General features: G+C 42.4%; 1 protein-coding gene across 2 annotated transcripts in view; it reads right to left on the minus strand.

Moving 5' to 3' along the window:
- PIWIL4 (piwi like RNA-mediated gene silencing 4) overlaps positions 1-24025 on the minus strand; it is a gene marked incomplete at both ends in the record, with an annotated part of 40451 nt that extends 16426 nt beyond the window's left edge. The window contains 10 exons of one of the 2 annotated variants that reach the window (XM_079708516.1): positions 195-312; positions 1392-1515; positions 6358-6469; positions 8241-8438; positions 11036-11116; positions 12247-12368; positions 16800-17014; positions 20259-20390; positions 22655-22733; positions 23966-24025. In XM_079708516.1, the coding sequence (XP_079564642.1) occupies positions 195-312; positions 1392-1515; positions 6358-6469; positions 8241-8438; positions 11036-11116; positions 12247-12368; positions 16800-17014; positions 20259-20390; positions 22655-22733; positions 23966-24025 (1241 nt within the window). Of the gene's footprint in view, positions 1-194; positions 313-1391; positions 1516-6357; positions 6470-8240; positions 8439-11035; positions 11117-12246; positions 12369-16799; positions 17015-20258; positions 20391-22654; positions 22734-23938 lie in introns of both variants that reach the window. The other variant, XM_079708515.1, reaches the window with a different exon arrangement.
- Between the last annotated feature and the right edge of the window lie 693 nt (positions 24026-24718).

The raw sequence follows: 24718 nt of genomic DNA on the forward strand, positions 1-24718 counted from the left end.
TATTGGCAAAAGGTAGGACTAATTAACTACTTCATAGGGCTGATGTAAAAATTAAACATGACAATACATGGACAGTACTACCACACTGCCTGGCACATGTTAAGTGCTCAATAAAGGTGAGATATTATTGCTGATAACAAACTTATCACTAAAGAGATATTGTGAAGCGTCTGGATGTGGAGATGTCCCTGTACCTCTGGATATCATCTGCAAGCCTGGCCAGGCGCTGCTGCCTTCCCAAAGGACTGAGATGCGTTTCTTCAGCCACAGCCTTCATCAGCTGGAAATCAGATGTTGCCTGGCCAGGCAGCCCTATTCAACGTGAATGAAAACAAAGTGAAAAATGAACAGTCCTTGATGTAACCCCAGCCCATCTCAGGCACAGGGTAATAAAAGTTTTCACTTAAACTGAATCAGATTCACTGTCTGGATAGCACCATCTGACAGCAATGCAAGCCACATGTCATTTAAAATTTTCTAGTAGCCACATTAAAAAAAAGCCAAAAAGAAACAGATGCAATTATTCAAATAGTATATATTATTTAACTCAATATATCCAAAATATTATCATTTCAACATGCAGCCAATATGAAAAATTTGTTTATGAGGTAGTTTCCCTTTTCTTTTCATACTACGTCTTAGGCATCCAGTCTGTATTTGACAGTTACAGCACTTCCCCATCCAGCCCCTCAGTCGCACTAGTCATGTGTCAAGTGCTCAGTGACCACATGTGGCTAGAGGTCACCATGGGGACTGTGCAGACCTGGGATGTCATAGTACCACTAAGAATGGGCATCCCTCCCTGCAAGGATGATGTCCTTGTTAACTTTTCTAATCACAAAAGAAATACATACACATGATAACTGATTTGAGCAATACAAAGTGTAAAAAGTAGAAAGTCCACCCTTAGTCTCACCCTGGTAATCAGACGAACATGATTAAAAGTACCTGAGACAGTTATTCAGATTCTACTATAGAGCGAAGATTACCTTCTGGAAGCTTATGCAAAAAGAAAATAAGGAGCATTTTGGCACCACTCAAAGAATATACCTGAAGAAAATTAAATCATATGGCTTCTTAGCCTAGTGAAGTTCAAAAAATCGGGAAGAACAGGTTGGCTTTAGGAAAATACATGGGGACCATTTTAACATCAAATTAACAAATAGAATACACGAGATAAAGGAAATAGATAGTTTTCACTGTGCTGAGCAATTTCCAAAGAGCACTCTACCCTTCCACTTCCTCTATGATGAAATAAATAACTTAAGGGTCATCCTCCATGGGTTAAATTAGTGCTCTGGCACTCAGCTAACTTAAGGAGGTTCTACCCACTGCAACGTATCAGGAATCTGTGACTGAGAGCTTGACAGAGTATAAAACATAAACATCACCTGTTAGAAAGCAGAGCTCGGGGATCAGGTGGGCCATCCGAACCTCAGCGTCATCATTTCTCTTGCTTTTCAACAGACTAACAAGCACTGGCTGGTTTAGGTCAGATAAGGTAATATCATATTGCTGTAGGATGCAAGATTAATGAGGGAAAAGTTAATATGGAAACACTGTAAAACGAGCATCCTTGCTTATGAGCAACAAGGTAATCCCCAAATGAATAGATAAGCAAATCCTTTCAATAGAGGAAAAAAAGTTCCTACTAATCCCTATGGTTACATACTCATTTCTACTTCCTTCCTAGGACCTCTCTCTTATATCTCAGGGTCAGTTTCATGATTTTATTATCTTTTATAATGCAATACTGGTTTTTTTTTTTCATTCATTTCCTTGCTCTGAGTTTCATCCAGAGACAGAATAGCCTTCTGCTGGCTCCATCCATAATGCCATGACCCCACTGCAGCATTTCCACCATTGGAGACTGAGGCAGACTGCCCCATGCATAACTTACTGGCTCTAAGTACCTGAGTTCATTTTGAAAATACCTATACACAAGTTGGAGGCAAGGGTTATATTGAGTCAATCTCAGATTTCCCAAAAGGGCACAACTGTCCTTCATTCCTAGGATAGTATGATGTTATAGGAAACAGCTTTGAACTCCAACAAATGTATATCTGATCCCCAGCTCTTCTATCAATACGTAGGTGGACTGTGACACTGGGGAAGTTACTTACCCTTCCTCATCTATGACATGAGGAGAACGGTAGCTCAGAGGTGTCCCATGTAAACCACTAGCATGGTGTCTGGTTTATAATGAGTCCTCAGCAATCATTAGTTCCTACCCCACCCCCTTTCCCTTTGTAAACTTGAGTTACAACATTCTCACCTTGCCACGCGTTCATTTACCTTCCAACGGCAAAGCTTTCCAATGAACACTCATTCCCAGTATAATTTACTCAATACTGATGACAGAACAACTGGAATTATAATTTACCAACTGCCTGGGGACTATATGACACTGACATCAATAATTATAATTAGGGAAGCTAGCAGTGAGTGCTTCTCTATTCAATAAGGACTTTAAGTCATTAAAAACAATTCAGGAAATGTGATCATTGCAACAATGCTATGGCTGAAAAGCTTGGAGAAGCCTTCGCAGACAGTTTTTATACATGACTTCATTAATTCACATCTCATGCTTGCTACATTCCAGGAACAGCAGGGGATACAAAGATAAAAGAGGCACAGTTCCTATGTTTACACATAACTACATTATCTACAAAGCAAGGTAGACCAATAGCACAAATAATATATGCTAAGCACTTATATTTTTCCTCATTTAGTCTTTTTTTAATGGATGTGTACTATGTTTTTTTTTAATTGAAGTGTAGTTGATTTACAATGTTGTGTTAGTTTCCGGTGTACAGCAAAGTGATAGTTATACACACACACACACACACACACATGTATGTATTCTCTGCAGATTCTTTTCCATTATAGGTTGCTACAAGATATTGAGTATAGTTCCCTGTGCTGTACAATAGGTCCTTGTTGTTTATCTATTTTATATATAGTAGTGTGTATATGTTAATCCCAAACTCCTCATTTATCCCCCACCCTTTCCCCTTTGGTGACTGTAAGTTTGTTTTCTATGTTTGTGAGTCTATTTCTGTTTGGTAAATTAATTCATTTCCTCCTTTAATCTTAACCACGATGAGTCAAATACTATCGTCATCCCCTTCACTGATGAGGAAACAGCATCAGAAATTAAATAACTTTCCCAAGGTCCCATAACTGTACATTAGCACAGCCAGGATTCATCCCTTAAGACTTGGGAACCTCTGCTTGTTACACCACTCAGGACTAGGTCCCTCGCAAGGAGTAGGGAACAGGGTGGTAGTGAAAACAATTTATGGCTGGTAAATCAGGGAAGGCTTCGTGAAGGAGGTAGAATCCAAGAGAGAACCTTGAAGAAAACGTGGGAGTATTACAAGTTCCAGGAACAGCTCAAGCAAAACTGGGATATGTTCCAGGAAGAGGATATTCCATTTACCTGGAGCATGGCCAGGAATTCTACCCACTAAGCTGTGTCATCAGCTGAACTTTACTCTCTCCTGTGCCCCAATTTTCTTAGCATTTGAAAATATTTTTTCATGATAAGATAAAATAGAGAAATATAAAGGTGAATATCAAGATGTCTTCCACTTTGAAAGTTGACTGCATAATAATTTAGCATTCCTTTCCTAGGACAGAGAGGAGGACATTCTAGAAATTGGCACCATTTTCTTTCTTTTTCTCCCTAATTACAATATATATGTAGTGAACCACAACTCATTACACAGGAAAGTGAGTGGGATTTTATCATGATTCCCTTTTCAAAATATCACGGGTCCTAAAATACATCAAAGAAAAATGAATTTAACTGTGCAGAAAAAAAAAACCAAATGTTTAACAAACTTTGTGTCTGATAAACGAACACTTATGGAGCACATTTTCTGCACAAGACGCTTTGCCAAATGTCAAATGCCATCCGTGTTCTATAAGGAAGACGTGTTCTAGAAGTAATGTGGAATGTTCTACAAGTGCTCAGGGAAGAGAACAGCTAGCTCTTCTGTGAGTGTGACAGGGAGCAAAGTCAGAGAGGACTTCACTAACAAGATGACATTTGACCTTGAAGAGGAAAGGTACAGTGAGGCTTTATGCCAATGTCTCCTGAACATGAGCGAAGGCTGAGTGACAGCAAGTAGACTGGGGTGATGGCAGCATGGGGTGCATGGTGGGAGTGCTGTGGGAGATGAGGTCAAACTGTGTGATGCTACAGTTGAAGAAGGGAAGGCTATTACCCAGTGCTCATCACCCGCAGGAACCGGACTAAAAGCCCTGCGTGGACTATTCAGCGCTTACACAGCACCATGAAGGCAGGCAGATGACTCCCTTTAGAGACAACACTCCACATTTCATGATTCGCCGAAGGTTACACAGCCAGTATCGGGACACCCTACTCCAGAGCTTACGCTCTTCACCACATTTCCGGGCAGCATTTCAGAAAGCTCTCTCTGGAGGCCATGAGGGTGATGGATCCCAGTGAAGAGAGGGCTGGGGCAAGGAGATCATAAAATGGGACAGAAATCCCCCAGAGGGAAATCCGTGAGAGGTTCTGCACTAATGCAGTGGTAACAGGGCTGAGGAAGGGATGGGGTCCAGGGAGAATTCAAGGATAACGGAGGCAGAACTCATCTTGGTGACAACTGAACGAGGAGGTGATGGTAAAGATGAGGAAGGACGCAAAATGTCTTCCTGAGAGGCAGAATTTCCAAGGAGAGAGGGAAGTGGGAAAGACAATAAATTCAGTCTGAATGATGTTAGTGTGAGATGCCTGCAGGATATTCATGCAAATACAGTCTGAAACGGAGATGAGGATATAATTTAGGAATGAGGGCAAGGCAAAAACACCATATTTGAGCAATCTCAAAATATGAAGCAAAGATCCTCTGCAAGGGGACCATGGTGAATAATAGCATTTAATGTCTGGGGGAAATGAAGAAGGAAGATGTCAAAAGAGGCTGAGAAAGAACCACCTGAAACCTAGCAGAGAACCACCAGGGATGTGCGGAGGTGCCAAGGAAGAGGAGTTCAGCTCAGTGGGAGTGGTTACTAGTGTCCAAAGCCACCAAAAGCCCCTCTGAATAAGAATAGTAGCTGAATTTGATCTCGGAGAGCTATTTCCAGAGCGGCAGAACCGGGTACCAGACTGCTGAGGCTTCAGGAAGGAAGAACTGAAGAGGTGCTTGGAGCTAGTTTAGACAACCTTCTAAAGAAATGAGCTAAGGAGGAAAAAGAGATCGCTTTTCCTGAAGGTATAGAAAGGTCAAGGCAGGGTTTTTGCTTTCTGTTTGTTTTTGTTTTAAAAACAGTCAGATTTTGGAGACTGAAATCCGACTGCACATTAAAGAGAAGGCACCTCTGAAAGGAACTGAAGTTGGATGGTGGGGATAAGGAAATTGTCATCACTGTGACTCAAGCTCCCAGAGTCAGCAGGAGATTCCATCAATAAATGTTTGAGGGCTTCCCTGGTGACGCAGTGGTTGAGAGTCCGCCTGCCGATGCAGGGGACACGGGTTCGTGCCCCGGTCCGGGAAGATCCCACATGCCGTGGAGCAGCTGGGCCCGTGAGCCATGGCCGCTGAGCCTGCGCGTCCGGAGCCTGTGCTCCGCAACGGGAGAGGCCGCAGCAGTGAGAGGCCCACATACCGCAAATAAATAAATAAATAAATAATAAATGTTTGAGTACCTACTAAATGCTACCCTGGGCATCCAGAAGTCAAGAGCTCAGCATTGAGGAGGGGAGTCAGACCATTCATGTCCTTTCTGTGATAGTCGGCTGCAGCTAAGTGCAGGGAGGGGACCCGGGGGAGAGCATCCTAGGGCTCCCTTAAGAGTTGACTGCTGAACTGAGTACTGAAGGGTGTTCAGTGACCGGCTGGCTATGAGTGGGCATCAAGGAAAAGGAAGCAACATGCGTGAAAATGCATAGGGGGGTAACTGACTTGAGGAACCGTGAATGGTGGGCACAGCAGAACCCAAGAAGGAAACAGGGGATGGTAAGTGATGAGATTCAAGAGGCAGGGAGTGGCCAGACCATAAAGGACCTGGGGAATTCTGCCCAGGAGCTTAGATCTGACTTCTAAAGCACCAGAGAGCCATGGGAATATTTTAAGTGGGGAAGTGACATTATCAGATATGCTTTAAAGGAAGTAACTCAGACTACAGGAAGGACCACAGGAGACGGGATGAGGGTCTGAGCCAATCCAGGAACAGTGGAGATGGAGGGGAAGGGACAGGTCAGAGAATTATGTCAGAGGCAGACTCAGCCCCACAGACTGGGGGACTTGTTGGATTGGAAAGGAACAGGGACCCTCCTCTGAGCTAAGCAGAAGGGAAGTGAGGAGGAAGGAAGAGAAGTCCCACCTGCTTGTAGTAATCCACATAGGTGACCTCAGTGCCATCCCGCTTCTGGAAGGTGTGCGTGGGCTTCACTGACCAGTCAATGTCATCGATGCGATAGGTTTTGTTATTGTATCTGGTAAAGGCAAGAAATCTTTAAGTTCTTTTCCCAAATCCTACAAGGTAAGTGGCTCTTTCACTATATTTTTAATTCAAAGTATTATTCTCAAGAATTTCAGAAATTATGAAAGATAATAACTCAAGAATAGCCACTTAAAAAAAAAGATCAGCTCGTATCTGAGAAGAGCATTAATTAACTCTTCCGTTCACAGGAGGACCTCTACCGGAGGGAGAGTCATTAGACCACCACGTGCTTTTCTCACTGAGATACCCTGCCACTTCAGGTAAATCATTCTTAAATGTTCAAAGGCTGAAGCATGGCTCAAAACTTTCCCATCAGCTTCTGGTGCCACTAAGATTTTTTGAATTCCCAACTAGTGCTTCTGATAAAAAGCACCCCAAGCAGGCTGATGGACCACCCAACTCTGGAAGCCTGCTTCATCTCCCATCTAGGGCTGGCCCTGGGCAAAACTGCAAAGCAGGTCGGCTAAGATCTTTCTAAGCTCTTTCTCCCCTTCATCAGGTACCGTGTGGCCTGCAACATTCTCTCATGCCACCGCAGCCTTGGGACAGAAACCTTGTTGTCAGGTTTCTTCTGGGCTCTGGGTACCTTGCAAGGTGACTTTGAAATAGTGTGATAACTTAATCCATGAAGATCATGACAGGAGGATAAGGGGGTGGCGTGGAATTCAATCCGCACCACCGCTCTACTCTGTAACCCAGAAAAACAACTTCAAGTGGAAATTCCAAGCCAGACTAGGAGAAGACTAGTGTGTCCTCTAAAAGAAGCGTCCCTGGACTAGCAGCTGCATAGGCGGGGCTTTTTGATCCTCGCGAAGTCACATAACTGCCCATGTCCCATTCAGTTTAAATGTGCATTGATGACAAATGTATACACAGACAAACCTAGAGACTTGAAAGGTCTCAGCCTTAACGGCCTCATAATCTTATAGCAGAGATGAGACACGGACCTGATGTTCCGTCCTGTTGTTACTGAATCAAACTTGGGTCTGCTCGCCCATGCGCAGTAAAGCCAGTCTACTGACACATTGGGTTGTGGTGAAGGAAATGTGCATCAGATACTGTTATTTGGGTACTTCAGAGAGGAGCTAAAAAGGAGGATATGGGGCACAGGTCTGCCTGGGAAGGCCCCATAGGGTCCTGCTTGTTTACACTATGATGTAATAAAATGAAATTAAATGGCTCTAAAGAGGTGGCTTACAAACGCTGGACTTTGGGAATTGCCTGGCGGTCCAGTGGTTAGGATTCCAAGCCTCCACTGCCGAGGGCGCGGGTTCAAATCCCCGGTCAGGGAACTAAGATCCTACAAGCCGCGTGGTGTGGCCAAAAAGAAATTAAAAAAAAAAAACAAAACACTGGGTTTTGGGAGCAGCACAGGGGCAGGAACTGAATAATTCCAACTGAATGGACAGGTGGAAGGTGGAAGCTTCAGAAAAGCAGTAATGTTTGAGCTGGACTTTGTGGGAGCAGAAATCTAAAAGGCAGAAATAGGGGTGGGGGAACCAGGCAGAGGGGCTGGAGCAGCAAAATGCAGACCACTGGAGGCTAGGGGAGAGGGTACAGCAGGAGGTAAGGAAGAACCAGTTCAGACTGTGGACCACCAAGCATGCCCCTAGAGGAAGCCTGCACTCTAAACAACTGAGAACGGTCAGGTCTGTAACAGGTGAGTAGACTGATCAGATCTGGGCTCAGGCCAGTGCCCTGTTCCCACATGGCATACATAATGCATTCTCTAGAGAAAAGTCTATTTAAATGCAGGCTTTTACCTTGTAAGGACAATGAGCCCAATCAACTGTTTCTCACACGTCTGGGTAAAGCAGGACATGCCAGTTGTGTGGCAGAGATCCGTCATGAATTCTAGAACAGTCTCATTCCTGAGTATTTTATAACTCACGTCAGCACCAAACAGGAGACTGCCTTCAAAATATGACACAGAAATGGCAAACCCAGGCCAAAGGGACAACCTTCAAAATAAATAAATAAATATTTAATAAATAAAAAAATTTTTTAAATGTTTTAAATGTTATATCAGGAAAACAATAAACATTTTTTTAAAGAAGATGTTGGGGGTAGGAGTTTATTAATTTATTTTGGCTGTGTTGAGTCTTCGTTTCCGTGCGAGGGCTTTCTCTAGTTGTGGCAAGCGGGGGCCACTCTTCATCACGGTGCACGGGCCTCTCACTATCGTGGCCTCTCTCGTTGTGGAGCGCAGGCTCAGTAGTTGTGGCTCACGGGCCCAGCCGCTCCGCAGGATCCTCCCAGACCAGGGCTCGAACCTGTGTCCCCTGCATTGGCAGGCAGATTCTCAACCACTGCGCCACCAGGGAAGCCCCAACAATAAACATTTTTAAATGGCAACTTTACATTCCAATTCTCTAGATTTTATGAAACAATTTTTCTTTAATCTGATTTCTTTCAGTGGCTGACTTAACACTTTAGTTATTTCCAGCTGGAGTGTCTTTAAACATATATTTAGGATATATTTAGGATAAAATACATTCCTGTAGAGCTGCATTTTTTGACCTTTATACTACTGACATTTGGACTGGATAATTCTTTGTCAGGGTCTGCCGTGTGCATTGCAGGATGTTTAGCAATACCCCAGGCCTCCACCCACTAGATGCCAGTATCAGCCCCCGAACTGTGACCACCAAAAATATCTCCAGACATTGCCAAATGTCCCCTGGGGAGCAAAGTCACCTCTGGCTGAGAGTATAGCTGTAGGATTAAAATGTTTATGGGGGGATCCATCCCAGCATGAAAACATCTAGGTTCAGAAAAGCACGCTGACTCAATGGTGAAGACAATGACTGCACTTAATAATGAGATTAAGGGGCTTCCCTGGTGGCGCAGTGGTTGAGAGTCCGCCTGCCGATGCAGGGGACACAGGTTCGTGCCCTGGTCTGGGAAGATCCCACATGCCGGGGAGCGGCTGGGCCCGTGAGCCATGGCCACTGAGCCTGCGTGTCTGGAGCCTGTGCTCCGCAACAGGAGAGGCCACAACAGTGAGAGGTCCGCATACCGCAAAAAATAATAATAATAATAATGAGATTAAGAAATAATCTAATTGATATCACGTACAGACATACAAGGGAAACTGTAGCAGTGGCTACATCCCCTTTCCACATTTATGAATATCATAGTCTGAAGTCTTGAATAAGAAAATGTTATGGAAATGGCATGAAAGAATAGACAAATATTTTTTAAAAATCATTTCAGTTTCTATTTTGTGGACTTCATTTGCTGTGATACTCATGCTAGCTTTCAGGACAAGCATATGCACTAGGACCAGCTCCAGCTCAGCACAACAATGGCCCGCGAGGATTTCTAATCCAGGTGGAGAGATAAGTGATGGGGTGAATGAATGGGATGCTTTAGACAGACCACTCTGACACACTGAATTAACATAGAGAAACCCTGCCCTTTTCCTCTACCCGGCAGAAGCCAAACACACTGCCTCCACTTTCTATCTTTTCTGAACAGATCTCCCTCAACTTATGATGGGTTTTCATCTTGATAAACCCACCATAAGTTGAAAATATCCTCAGTCAAAAATGCATTTAATACACCTAACCTACTGAACATCATAGCCTAGCCAACCTTAAACGTGCTCAGAACACTTACTTTAGCTGACAGTTGGGCAAAATTATCAAACACAAAGCCTATTTTATAAGAAAGTGTTGAATATCTCATGTCATTTATTGGATACTGTACTGAAAGTGAAAAAGAGAATGATTGTGCGGGTCCAGCACTGTTTTAAGTGGGTCGGTCGTTTACCCTCGTGATCGGGTGGCTGCCTGGGAGCCGTGGCTGCCACCGCCCAGCCTCACCAGCGAGTATCATCTCCACATCCGCTAGCCCGGGAAAAGGTCAAAGTTCACAATTTGAGGTATGGTTTCTACTGAATGTGCATGGCTTGCACATCATCATAAAGTCGAAATATTGTAAATCGAAATATTGTAAGGCAGGGACCGTCTGAACTTCTCCATTTGTTTCATGTCTATCTTTGGGTTACTGGCTGCCTCTGTCTTTGGCACAGCTACTTATTTTGGAGAGCTGAGTACCAACCAGTTCAAGACACAGCCGATCACATTCCCTGCAGCATCTACCTCCCAGGTTAGGGTAAAAATTCTGCAAGTGTTCCTAACAGTTCACTAGGGCAGCTTAGCCGCTTGTGTGTCTGACATCTGCTTACCCAATAATTTCCAATCAACCACCCTGGCTGTGTTAACATTCTATCAGCAAGAAAACAGAGCCCCAGCTATGTGGTATAACGTAATAGAGCTTATTCTGCTCTCATTACGACTTGTCATACACAGAAAACTCAGTTTCTGAATTCCTTCTAGGATTTATGATAATGACCTAGCACACTAATATAAGAAAACAGGCTGCTAGCTTTTGACATTCACCATTCTATAAAGAACTTGAAAATTTTAAAAATCCATTATTTTTCGTACCACAGAATCTCTCATAGGAGGCATAACAGTATAATATTGCATCATAAATTATGCTGTTCACATTATAACAATTTCAGAGTAACAGAAAACATAAATAAACCTACTTGTGCTGGGGAATTTCCACTGGCTCCGAAGGCTTATAGAAGTTCCGTCCAATTTGGTACATGGACAACTTTTTTAAGATCCTGCAAGTATATATTTTTAAAATCTGTTAAACAGCCATTGATAACAGTATACTTCCAAGTTTGTACGCATGCTGAAAGAAAAATAGTAGAAAAGTCCAGAACTCTTATTGTTATAATACTGGAAGGTTTAGCTGCTAAATATACATATGGGTGTATATACAAGAACTATCACTTCATATTTGGGAATGACACAATTGAAATTAGTTCTATCTTTCTGGGTTTAACTGCAGTAAGTAGGTGGTCACTTTCCAGTTATGACTGTGATTGTAACATTCTGGTTGGTGTGGGTGAGGTGAGAAAAGCCATGTCCACAGGCTCTTCTGGCCTCTTTCTTATTTTGAGATGAGGAGGCTGTTTCTCTTTTTTTCTTTCTTTTTTATTTTTTGTGTAGTTAATTTACAATGTTGTGTTAGTTTCAGGTGTACAACAAAGTGATTCAGTTATATATATTCTTTTTCAGATTCTTTTCTATTATAGGTTATTACAAGATATTGAATATAGTTCCCTGTGCCATACAGTAGGTCCTTGTTGTTTTTTTTACATATAGTAGTGTGTATATGTTAATCCCAAACTCCTAATTTATCTCTCTCCCCGCATCCCCTTTGGTAACCATAAATTTGTTTCCTATGTCTGTGGGTCTATTTCTGTTTTCTAAATAAGTTCATTTGTATCATTTTTTTAGATTCCACATATAAGCAATATCGTATGATATTTGTCTCTCTCTGCCTGGCTTACTTCACTGAGTATGATCATCTCTAGGTCCATCCATATTGCTGCAGATGGCATTATTTCATTCTTTTTTATGGCTGAGTAGTACTCTATCGTATATATATATCACATCTTTATCCATTCATCTCTCAATGGACATTTAGATTGCTTTCATGTCTTGGCTATTATAAATAGTGCTGCTATGAACATTGGGGTGCATGTCTCTTTTCAAATTAGAGTTTTCTCCACATGGACTGTGGTGTGTATTATTGCACAAGTACATGAAAGGATATGGAAAATTTCCCTAAAGATGACATTGCTGCTGGCACACTCCCTACAAAACGGTTAATACTTTTAATACCCAGGCTCTACAATGACAGGCATCATTAGCCTAAATTAAATTCACATTTAAGGCACTTTACTTCTTGAAGATGATATTGAAGACCTGGATGCACACGGGAGAACTTGCCGGCAGCTCCCTCGTCAGAGTGATAGTCATCTTTACAGTCTCGCCTCTTTGAGTTTCACATGACAATTCCATGACCTGAAAAAAGAAGTACTTAAAATGCACTCTACGGATTATCCTCAAGTGCACAGAATGCGGATATGCTAAAGCCATCACAACTTAATAGGAATTAACAAAAACAAAACTGCAGATGTTAGTAATGTAATAATCTAATGATTACATTACGTTTGGAAGGTTTTTTTCGCTGTATTTTGCTAATACCAGAAAAGCAACACATCTCTTTCCTCTCGAACTTCTTAATAGAGAATCAAAACCAGCCTTGGGGTTCAAACATTCAATCCAAAGAGAATCCAGAGCAGCGGTTCTTGACCTTTTTGGGGAGTGGGGGTGGGAAGACAGGTCACAACCTACTTTGAGAGTCTGATAAAAGTTACATTCTCCAAAGAAAATGTCACATATGTATATACAGCAACAATGTATATAATGTACCCATTTTCAGATGTTCATGGATGCCCAGAAGCCTACTAATGAACTTTCCTGCCCATCCTGGGTTCTTGGATTTCAGAGGGAAGCCTCTTAAAAGTTCATTCAAAAAAACAGAGGAACAGAGAAGAAGAAAGCAAAGGATAGGGAACAGACGAGAGGGAAACGTAAATGTGGAAAGAGAGAGGAGGAAATGGTGAAAGTTTAAACAGATATGAAATCTGATTTTATTAACTTTTGAAAGGTCTAGAGAAATCCCTAGGGTTCTTATAATCTGGAACAACGTTCTAACAATTATAATGAATGCATGAATAGGTCTTTATACCAGATGCTTAACTAAATTTAAAGCTCTTCAGGGAGGGCTCAGTATAGATTTCTGGAATAAAAAACGACAAATCAGTCAGTAAAAATCTATCATCAAGGGTTTTTCAGAAGGGTAAGGAATTAGAAGAGGTCAGTTTATTAGCAGTCATTTATGTATTTTACCCCTACTTTCCATGGTGAAAGTGTGGTTTTAATGGCTTTTAGGTTGAACCAAGAATGTAGGGCAGGGATAGTTCACTTCAGGGAAACAAAGAGAAATGTGTCCTTTCACAGGGGATGAAATATTTCACTCAGGCGTTTCTTGCTTCAGATAAAACTGTAGAGAAGTCAGAGGTGGCGAGCTGCAGGAAGAGCTTATCAACATCCAGAAGTCTAATGGGCAGGAGATGGGGGAGCGGCCCTCAGACTGCTACCAGGATCTCAGGACAAAGGCGTAAGCCAACAAAGTATGTTGGGATGAGTGGCCGGCAGCAGACGGTCCCCACTCAGAGCTTTATTCAGGAACTGTATTCCTAAGAGTCACCAAAGAGCAAAATCAGCTGCACCCCCTGCACTTCCCCCACCAAATACCACTCCTCCTTGCTTCCTGCCTGTTGTGAATCCCACGCCCTCACTCTCAGAGTGCGCTTTCACTTCCTCCTCTCTATCCACTTATCTAACGGGTTGGCAAGTCTCAGCCCTTCTACACCAGCAATTTCTCTACTCCATTTCAGCTGTTCCAATACCAATATTTACCACCGAGCCCAAGAGCACATGACGTGGAGTTGCACAGACGCTGGTTCTCTGCCTCTTGCAGCCTGTATGATGCGGAGCAAGTGACTGCAACTCTTTAAGACCTTTTCCCATCTCTAACGTGGGAGTGAGACCAGGATAATGAAGATTAAATGGGATAATTCATGGATCTTATCCCTATCCGTAGCAGTGCTTTGTACCTTTGTTCAGGTTCTTTCGACAACCTGCCCAGATTATTCCAGTGGCACTTTATTAATCTTCCCACTTTGTTCTGTCAGTCATTCAATAGGATGTGATCAGAGTCACTGAAATTTAACACAGCTCTATGGAAACTCTCTCTCAAAGGCTTCAGTGGTCCACGGAGGACAGTCCCTGTTCCTCAGCAGGACATTCAAAGTTCTCCCTACCTTTGGAGCCACAACTTGCAAGCCTTCCCAGCTAAGCCTGAGCAACCAGAAGTTTCTAAACTACGCCCTTCACTTCCCACCTTTGTGCCTTTGCTCCTCTGGTCCTCCCCATCTCCCCCTTCATTAATTCAAATCCTGCCCAGGAGATAAATTAATGACCATTCCCACTGAAGTGTCCTGCTGGAAATAACCTTTCCTTTCATCACCTCTTTTTGAAGACCTTGGGTAAGACACTTAACCTCTCTAAGGCTCCAGGAGTGATGAGAGGATTAAATGCATACAGCATGCCTGGAAGAGTACATGCTCATCAAATGTAATCCAGTGGTAGGTGGGACATAAAACATAGATCTGCTCATCTCAAGAGAGCTGTGCTGGGGCTAATCCAGAGAACAACCAAGCAGAGCACCTAACACCTCATAAATGCTCGATAAATGCTAGCATAACAAAACCACTAATTATTATTATGCCGCTTATGTCATTCTATCTTGCACTGAATTTATTTGTAAATAACTTCAGTACTAAATTGAAATGTTTTTGACAACAAGAACCTTGTTTTATTTATCCTGGTTTCCTCCAAGGTGCCAGCACCCTGCCTGGTACACAGTAGGCTCTTTATAAGTGCGGAAGGAATGCATGAGAGTGGCAACTAGATGTGAGCACTGACAGCAACCTGGGTCGTGGCCACAGATGCACAGATGGGGTCTGAGAGACAGTGGAAGGCCAGGAGGCAGCAGAACAGGACTTCTAGAACTGCACTATTTGGGGGTGCAATGAGTAAATCAGTGGAGGGGCTCTTTCCATGAAAATAAGCATCCTATAAAGTGTGCAGGGGATGGATGGGAGTACAGGATTAAGCCTGAGTCAGTATTAAGACCAGAAGAAAAAGATGAGACTAGCAACCTTTGTTAGGACACAGTTTCTTTTTACTATCTCATTTTTACTGTCATTAGGTGGCAGGTCATATGTTAACAGATAATAAGACAACACTCTTCTGTCTAAATCTAGTATCCCCTGTGTCTGGAAGATAGAAGCAACAGGTCTGATCTGTCACACCACGTTTTCATCATCTATTTACTCCCTGCCTCCTCATTAGACTCCATGCCCAACAATAAGATGTGTGGCGTATACTACATGCTCACTTTGAATAAGAAATGAGTAATATTAACTTATTCCTAGCATCTGTAGAGTAATATTCCTCCAGTTTCATTAGGTAAAATTGAAGAAAGCTGGACCATTCAAGGGGGCTATATGATTTTAATACATCCAAATTTCAACTGTTACTACAACTGTATTTAGAAGAACAAGATCTTTAATGATAGTAATGCCCTTGAAATATATCATTTAAGTATGAGAGGCCATATTAGCATGCTATCAACATCTAGTCATAGGACAAAATATTGAGGGATCAATAAGGACTCATGACGAATAAAAATGTTTCTAAATTTACAGATCCAGATTTTCCAAGTCCTTAAATTTAATCATATGGTATAATTTTTAAACTTCATATTCAGATGAAATAAACACTCAAGTAGCTCCTACAAATCTCACAGTCTCATAAAAGGAAAAAGGTTCCAAGAGTGCTCAGAAACATACTTCTTGAGGAAATTAACAAAGATATACATGGAATCTAAAAATTTACATTTATGCTCTTGGTGTTCAAAATGCTGAACTAAAAAAAGAAAGATTAAGCTTTCCAAGGGATAGAAGCGTCAAGTTTTAATCCAATACTCTGTTTTAATTTTTCATACAGAAACCAGTTCTTTCTCATAAGTTTCATACTGCTTTAGAACAAAGCATATGATAAAAACCTCAATACCAATATCTTGATTTTAGGGCTAAAAATGTGGAAGGCGTTAAAATAAATAAATAAATAAATAAATAAAGGGCTATGAATCTTGCAATTGCCATATCCAATGGTCATAACCATTAAAAAATATCCTTAAGATTGACATAAATAATTCCTATTTCATATGATGGAACAAGTCATGAAAGAAATGAGTTTTAGGATCAGGATTGATGTAAAGTTCTTTGGACACAATGTGCAGGAGCAAAAAAATGTAGAGTGAATTTAAAGCTCTTAGGCCATAGGCTAAATGGTGTTTTTTTAACTTTTTTTTTTTTTTTTTTTTGGCCGCGCCATGCAGCATGTGGGATTCCCCAACCAGGGATCAAACCCGTGCCCCCTGCGTTGGGAGCTCGGACTCTTAACCACTGGACCACCAGGGAAGTCCCTGTTACTTAAACTCTTGCCTATCTGGGAAAAGTTTAAATGGATTCCTATTTCAAGGACACATTGCCTTTAAAAAAGTAGTTGAAAAAGCAGTGTTTGCATTACAGCTCTTCTTTTTTAAATGCCAGACCATCAGCTTCTTAATTAAGAAATCAATCCTGATGAGGTCTTAATTAAGAAGTCTTGCGCTCTCAGGCATGGGAATAGGAAAGAGAAAAGGAGTAAGTGATATACTCATTCCAACTGTCATGAAAATCAGCTAACCTCTAAAATCTACATGAAGGAGTATAAATATATGCACACGTGTGTATTAAAAAATTAAAAATACTATACCTTTTCTTCTAGCTTTTGGGAGAGAAAAAGGATGACACCATCAAATGCTTTTGCTTTGTTGGAAAGTTCCCTGTGACTATAAAGCAGAGCAATTCTCAGCCTTCTAGATTCTATATCTGGACTATATGTCACATGATACTGGTATAGCTGCCAGTCCTGGGGCAAGTCTAAATTGAAAAGATTTGTGACCAGTTTCACAGGTATGCCACTGGAACCTGAAGAAAACAAATAAAAAACATGTTTTAACCAAAAACCAAAAACAAAAAAAAACACACATCGTGTTCATATTAATCACAGCATTCAAAAAATTTCTTTGCATATGCATAATTGTTGCTAGAAAGCAAGGATTCTTGTTCAGTGACACAAGGTAAGCTCTAGTAACCAGCTGCCTGATAACCTTTGGAGCCCTGCAAGCAAAAGGATCCTGTGTAAGGCAGGCCTCATAAGAACCTGAGAGCAGACACTGACATTCTTGTTTTGGGGAAAAAAGAAACATCTGAATTCAACTACCCTAGGACTCCTTCCAAAGCTTGCCTTCCAGCTGATTCTCAAATCGATCAAGTAAGCATTTTGTAACCAAGCAGGACCCCATGGGGCTTCCCCCCCATCCTCTGCTTTAGCTCCTCTCTGAAGTATGTAGGTAATAGTATCTAGTGTACATTTCCTGAATTGTTTTACAGATGCTAAAACCCCTACCAAATGGAAGAAATTAACTACTTGATGACCATTAGCTCCCTCCAGGCCTACTGGCACCAAAGGATTGATAATGTTAACCCTTTACCTCACCATCAACCAACCAGAGAATTGTGCAGGAGCTGATCACAGACCCTGGGGCGCCCCTCTTTCACTTCGCCTTTAAACATGCTTTGCTGAAACCCTTCGGGAAGTTTGGGCTTTTTGAGCACTAGCTGTCCTAGATTCCTTGTACAGCGCCTCACAATAAACGCTGCACTTTCCTTCACCACAGCCCAATGGCAGTAGATTGGCTTTACTGAGCATGGGGGAAGGGACCCAAGTTTAGTTCAGTAACAGTTTCAGATGCTACTCTGGAATTATGGTGCTCTCAGATTATAAAGAAACTCTCCAGTTTTTATCACGAATACAACCCCCATCCTCTTGGAAATCCAGATAATCAAAAGTTCACCATACTTCGGAAAATTCTGAAATCACTTCATTCAGTGATGAGATGGCTCTGTAGGTCCCAGCGAAGCCCCCCCCCCCAGCAGATAAGGGGGCGACTGGGGATGGAAGAAGAAATTTTACATCTTCCCTGTGTGAGAACAGACAGGGCTCTGGGCTTCTGTTTTTTGCAGACACAGGGAGGCCATGTGGGCTTCCAGGAATTCCATCCCCTACAGAATTTTTATTCACCTCTTCAAAATCTACAGGACAAATTCAGAGATGGCCACGATATAGCTGGTCAGTGCCCAGGATGGCATAAACTCCATCCAGGACAGACTCTAGGAGGGCACAAAGGAAGTACTTCTCACCTCTCCTTGGAGGGAATCATCCAGTGTTCGTCATCTTATAGGAAAGAATTATCAAATAGTCACTATTTGCCTTTCTGGTGGAGGAAGTGGAAACATGAGCTCTGAGGTGGTGAGGAAGAAAAAGTATCATGTATACCTTACATAGTATTCCCTCAGTTTTGACCTGTGTGTCTACTGAGAAATAATGCACAACCTAAAAGAGAAGAGTTATGTTTTATTCAGCGGACAAAACTGAGGGCTTAAGCCCAGGACACAGCATCTCAGTTATGAGGAACTGCTCCGAAGAGATAAGGGAAGAGCCAGGATATATAGGAGTTTTTGCAACAAAGACCAGGTAGTCGGAACATCATAAGATTACTTTTAATTAAGGAAAACCATATGTCTCGAGTTAATGAATTTAGCACTTTTCTATGTTCGGGAAGATGCAAAAGTCAGGGCTCACTGAAATCATTCTTTTGATATGCACCTCAGCTATCTGGGGCCAGTATCCTGTTCTTTCCCACCCTGAGTCTCCTTAGGGTGCATCATTGGAGGGTGGTTGCAGTGACTGAAGACTTGGCAGCCGGCGCCCCGTTTGTCTCCATCCTTAGTTCCCTCAGGGCTCACCGTGGGAGCGGCTGCAGTGGCTTCCTGGCTGCAACATCTTTTGTGTACTGATAAAGCAAGCAATATTTTTTTCATTGACGTGTAAATATCCAATAGGAACAAAGAATCTTTCTGCTATTTTAATTAAAGAAAAGGGTTTTTTTTGTTGTTCTCCCAGAGGACATGGCAACATATTTTAGCTGCTCATATTAATGGACAAAGAGAAGTCATCTAGAATACCAGAGCTGGCAATACCCTTTAAGACCACTTACACCAGTGTGTTCAAACTGTAATCATGACCCATTAGTGCTGCAGTTATGAAAGTAAGTGAGGTGAACCATCATGTTTCATAGAAAGACTAGAATACAATAGAATGGATCGGAGTGCCCTGCCCATAGGAAGGGCAAGCATTGTTTCATGAAACTTTGTTTCAGTTGTGTTTGTGTAGTGTGTGTATGCTGGAGAACAATTTATGTACTTATTTTTGCTGCATGGTTGGAAAGAGTTTGAAAAAGACTGATCTGCATCAGTGAGTCTTAACTTTTAGAGGGAGTTACAAAGCCTTTTGAGAATCCTATGAAAACAATAGGCCTACTTTTCCTGAAAATACACATGCAATCCTAGGTGCAATTTCAGGGGTAAGCCCAGAATCTGCCTAAAGAATTCCCCAAAGAGGCTACATTTTTCTTTTTAGACCTGAAGTCCAGAAAGGTTATTCCCCATATAGGAAAAAGGTTGGGAAAGAGACAAAGCATCTTTGCTGACCCCTACCTCAGGTGTAAGGAGAAAAGGTTTTCAACAAGTGAAATGTAGTTTTGGAGAAAATGTTACTCTTCCTATTAATAAAAGAGAGAATTAAGGCTAAAACAACTAGTGTCTAGATAATGCTTGAATATAGCAGATGTTCAATACATATCTTTTAAGTCAATATATGAACTTGTTTATTTTATTAAATTTAAATTAAAATTTCTTAAGCAAAATTTGGTAACATTAAAAAAAAAAAGTGGGCTTCCCTGGTGGCACAGTGGTTGAGAGTCCGCCTGCCAATGCAGGGGACACGGGTTCGTGCCCCAGTCTGGGAAGATCCCACATGCCGCGGAGCGGCTGGGCCCATGAGACATGGCCGCTGAGCCTGCGCGTCTGGAGCCTGTGCTCCGCAACGGGAGAGGCCACAACAGTGAGAGGCCCGCATACCGCAAAATAAATAAATAAATAAAAAGGTAAGAAATTCCCTGGCGGTCCAGTGGTTAGGACTCTGTGCTTCCACTGCAGGGGGTCTGGGTTCAATCCCTGGCCAGGGAACTAAGGTCCCACAAGCAGCATGGCATGGCCAAAAAAATAAATAAATAAAAATTAAAAAGTAAGTAACATGAAGACTGGGTACCTCTTTTGCAGTCTCTCACATGGGTCAATTTCTCTCTGGTACAGATACTCAAATCCATCATCTCTCGTCTGATTTTCCCAACTCTTTCCTTGAAGGTACATCCAGCATCACCAGAAGATAGACCACCTTCATCTAAAATATGAAGAGAACACCAAAATGTTATATATTATTAATATTATATACATCAATAACATTTCATGTTAGTGATATCGTTTACAACTATCATATCAAAAATACATCTAGAGGGAATTCCCTAGCAGTCCAGTGGTTAGGACTTCGAGCTCTCACTGTCAAGGGCACCAGGTTCAATGCCTGGTCAAGGAACTAAGATCCCACATGCCACTCAGCACAGCCGGGAAAAAAGATGCATCTAGAACCAAAGCTCAGATTTTTGTGGCTTTTAATAAAACTGGCCCACATTGCTGAAAACAGTCATGACTATACAGAAGTCTGCAGTCTGAAAATTGAAAACTGTGAAGGAAGCATGGCATGTTTTGTTAGAAATAACAGACTCTGAGTTAGTCCTACCTCATAACATTTGGGGCTGCCCTGATTCTCCTCTTGGCTAAGGAGAAAGCTCTATCTCCCTATATCCCACTCCACACCCATTTATGGAGAGCTGGTCTCCCTCCTGTAGCTCTTGTGTAACACCCAAAGAATTACAGACTAAGATTGGCCACATCAACTTCTGTACAGATTGGGGCTGAACCTTTCCCCTTTCTCAATCACAAGAAGAGAAATGCCCATACACTGCCATCAGTGTTTATGCTAGATCATTCCCCTGAGAATGAAAGTCAGCACGTCACCTTGGGACGTGTCACTTGCTGTTAGGTTCTAGAAAATGGGAAATTAAAATCTGTTTCCTGATGAATATTTTCTTTTCTTTTTCTTTTTTTTTTTTTTTGCAGTACACGGGCCTCTCACTGTTGTGGCCTCTCCCGTTGCGGAGCACAGGCTCCGGATACGCAGGCTCAGTGGCCATGGCTCACGGGCCCAGCCTCTCCGCAGCATGTGGGATCCTCCCGAACCGGGGCACGAACCCACGTCCCCTGCATCGGCAGGCGGACTCTCAACCACTGCGGAATATTTTCTTTTTTAAATGAGTACAAAAAGATGCTAATTTTTTTGGATACAACTTTGGCACTTTGAAATGTGAAAATATAAATTTTATATTACAGAATTATTACTACAAAGTAATGTGACTAATAGTATGACAAACCTCTAGGACACTGACTTGACCACTGTCCTTTGATACAACTACCCCAAATGGCGCTACCCACTTGCCCAAAACTGCTGTCCATACCCTTCTCAGTGGAGTTGGAGTCTCCCAGGAAAATCACAAAATGTATTTAATTTTTTAAAAATTCAATTATTCTCACTAGATTATCCATATCATTTACTGCTCTTGGTTTCAAAAGATGTTTGGTGGTTTCTAAAAATTCAATCTGCCATAGAACGGTAGTTCCCAGAGTCTGGAGGGAAGGGGCAAATGAGGAGTTAGTGTTTAATGGGTACAGAGTTTCAGTTTTGTAAGATGAAAAACTGTTCTAGAGATGGATGGTGGTGACGGTTGCACAACAATGTGAATGTCCTCAATGTCCTCAAATGTCCACTGGACTGTACACTTAAACACTGTTAAAATGGTCAACTTTATATTATACCTATTTTACCACAATTTTTAAAAATAAAAAAAATCAGTCTACCCTCAAAAGATAAAGAGTTTCCGTCACTTGCTAGTCACAAGAAGGCACAGCAGATGCGAAGGAAATTCGCAAAGAAAAGTTGGAATAACACTTGAATGGTGGCAGTAGGGCTGGAATTATGGGACAATACATTTCTACTGTTTAAGCCACGCAGTCTGTGGTACTTTGTCATGGCAGCCCTAGCAAATTAGTGCAGCAGGCATGCCAACTTGTACTGTGTGGTAGGGGCTACTTGGACTAGCACGTTGACGAGTATCTTGAGGCCAAACCTGGATTTGCAGGTAAGAGAGCCACCACCAAATGGTGAGGTCTACCGTGGGTGGGGAAGGAAGAAGAGAGAAGGGGCAACAGGCATGCGAGGTTACTACCATCCTTGCAAGGCAATGGTATTGGCATTTATATGTCATAAAGAATTAAAAAGTATGTTTTCAAAAGTATTCAGTAAACAGACAGAATCAGAAAAACTGGTTTCCTAATATCTGGGGATTCCCAACTGCTAAGCACCATCAGGAAATTCAGTGGCAGATTCTGTGTTTGGAAGTCCCAAAGAAACACAACAAACACAGGGGGATGCTTCAAAAAAGGAAGATAAGATGCTCAAGAAGTGAGTCTGCTGCTGAAAGGCTTAGTAGAGTCACTCCTATTCCATTCAGATGGGACGGAACTGGATGGAACAGACAGAGCTGCACTTACATTTCTGTGAAATCCTGCTTGTTCCCACGTGGTCACTGCTAGAAGATGCTTCACTGTCACTAACAGCAACAGACAGAGGCTAGAACGGGGAAAAAATATTTGGTCAGATTTAAGATGTTAAGTCATAAACTAAAACTTTATCACAAGATGAGAATGGTATCACGTCCTATGTCATTAGATTACCGTGAGCTAGGAAAAGAAAATGTTGGCAGGTAAGATGCTTGAGAGAGGAGGAAAGATTGCCCATTTCAGAAAAAAGATAAGGACAAGCTACGGTTTTCCCCATTCATCAATCTTTGATTTCAGTGCCAACTGTGAGCCAGATACAGCCCTTAGTCCCTGGAGGTGGAAAGAGGCAGAGGTGTGATCCTTGCACCCGAGGAGCTCATCAGAGCTCCTCTGGAAGGTGGTACAGGTGATCGCAGACCTCATGCTCCTGTAGCCTTCAGACATGGGGCCTCTGATGTGAACATATTTGTAGCAAGAAAATAAACTGAGCCCAGAGGATCCGGGCCACCAGCTCAGATGATGACTCTCCTGAATAAACTGCTCCAAAAGTTCACAAAACAGGTGAAGGGAACCATTAATATTTTCTCTTCAGGGTAATTACTTCTCTGTTCAAGAAGGTATAAATCAGTCTGCTTTAAAAAAAATGGATGATACCAAGAGAAGAACTCTCTATGAGAGTAAAGGCACAGACTACTCACTTGAACACTTCTGGTCTAAGATATTGCTCCAAATACTGAGTTTTTGCTAAGTATTGCTCCAATACTAAATGTAACATCACTCAAAAATTGCTGGTTTGCCACTCAATTCAACCTAGTTGCCTAAGTCTAATAAGGAGCCCTATATACAGTGGTTGCTCAAGAAACAGTGGTTGATTCTAAACTTCATTTGTGTCTGAGATTATTTCTTTTTATATATAAATTAGCGAGACAGATCATATTAGATTATATACCACATAATGGTACCTTTGAAGGGACAGCCATTTTCACGAGAAGACTTACAAACGAATGAAGTAATTAAAACTTAATGATATACTTGCCTCCCATTTTCAGCCCTTTTCACTGACCAAGATATCTATATTAATATCTTACTCAGATAAGCTCCCCAACAGGGAAAAAAAAATGTGAGAAACCCTGGAAGGACTCAAAGTTGAAAGAGAAGATAAGCCACTACTTCGTAGCAGAGAGGAAGAGATATTTGCCGAGGAAAGCGGTGTCCACGAAGGAAACAGAGGTAGCAGTGAGCGAGACGATGCCAGCTGCTAAGCTTTCTACCCACCAATGGCGAGGCCTGGGTGCACCCCACCTCCGCGGCACTGGGGCTGCGGGCCATGCCTCGCACCCGCGCGCGGGCCCGGCCGCTCATGTTCCAGATGCACCCAGAGTGACTTCAAAGGCAGCCAAGGCTCAACAGGGTATTTTGTCACCGGTACCCAGATGACAAGGCTGCGACGGAAGCGGTGGAGGTAGTGAATCTCTGGGTCCGGGTCTGGAATGGCAGCCGAGGCTCACGAGTGGGTGGAGCCAAGCGCACAGCCCACCAGGGTCCCGTGGTAGGGGCGTGGGGAGCACGTGGGCAGGAGGCGGTGGGAGGACTGCCGCCAGACTTCTCTTTTCATCCACAGCCCCCACCATATTTGGCATTATCCAGCTTTCTAGTTTTTGCCCATCATATGTGTATATAAGGTTGCATCACACTGTTACCTTTTGTCTGTATTATCTGCTCACTTCTACTCCTGGCTTCTAGATGTCTTTGAATATGTCATGTAAATGTTGTTTCTGGGAAATATCTGACTCACCTACTGGGGGATGGGGAAAATTTATTTTTAAATGTGCATGGGGCTTCCCTGGTGGCGCAGTGGTTGAGAGTCCGCCTGCCGATGCAGGGGACATGGGTTTGTGCCCCGGTCTGGGAGGATCTCACATGCCGCGGAGCAGCTGGGCCCGTGAGCCATGGCCTCTAAGCCTGCACGTCCGAAGCCTGTGCTCTGCAACGGGAGAGGCCACAACAGTGAGAGGCCCATGTACCACAAAAAAAAAAAAAAGTAGGGCAGGTGGA

Source organism: Hyperoodon ampullatus (assembly GCF_949752795.1).
Source record: "Hyperoodon ampullatus genome assembly, chromosome: 7".
In the NCBI taxonomy this organism is placed as follows: Eukaryota; Metazoa; Chordata; class Mammalia; order Artiodactyla; family Ziphiidae; genus Hyperoodon; species Hyperoodon ampullatus.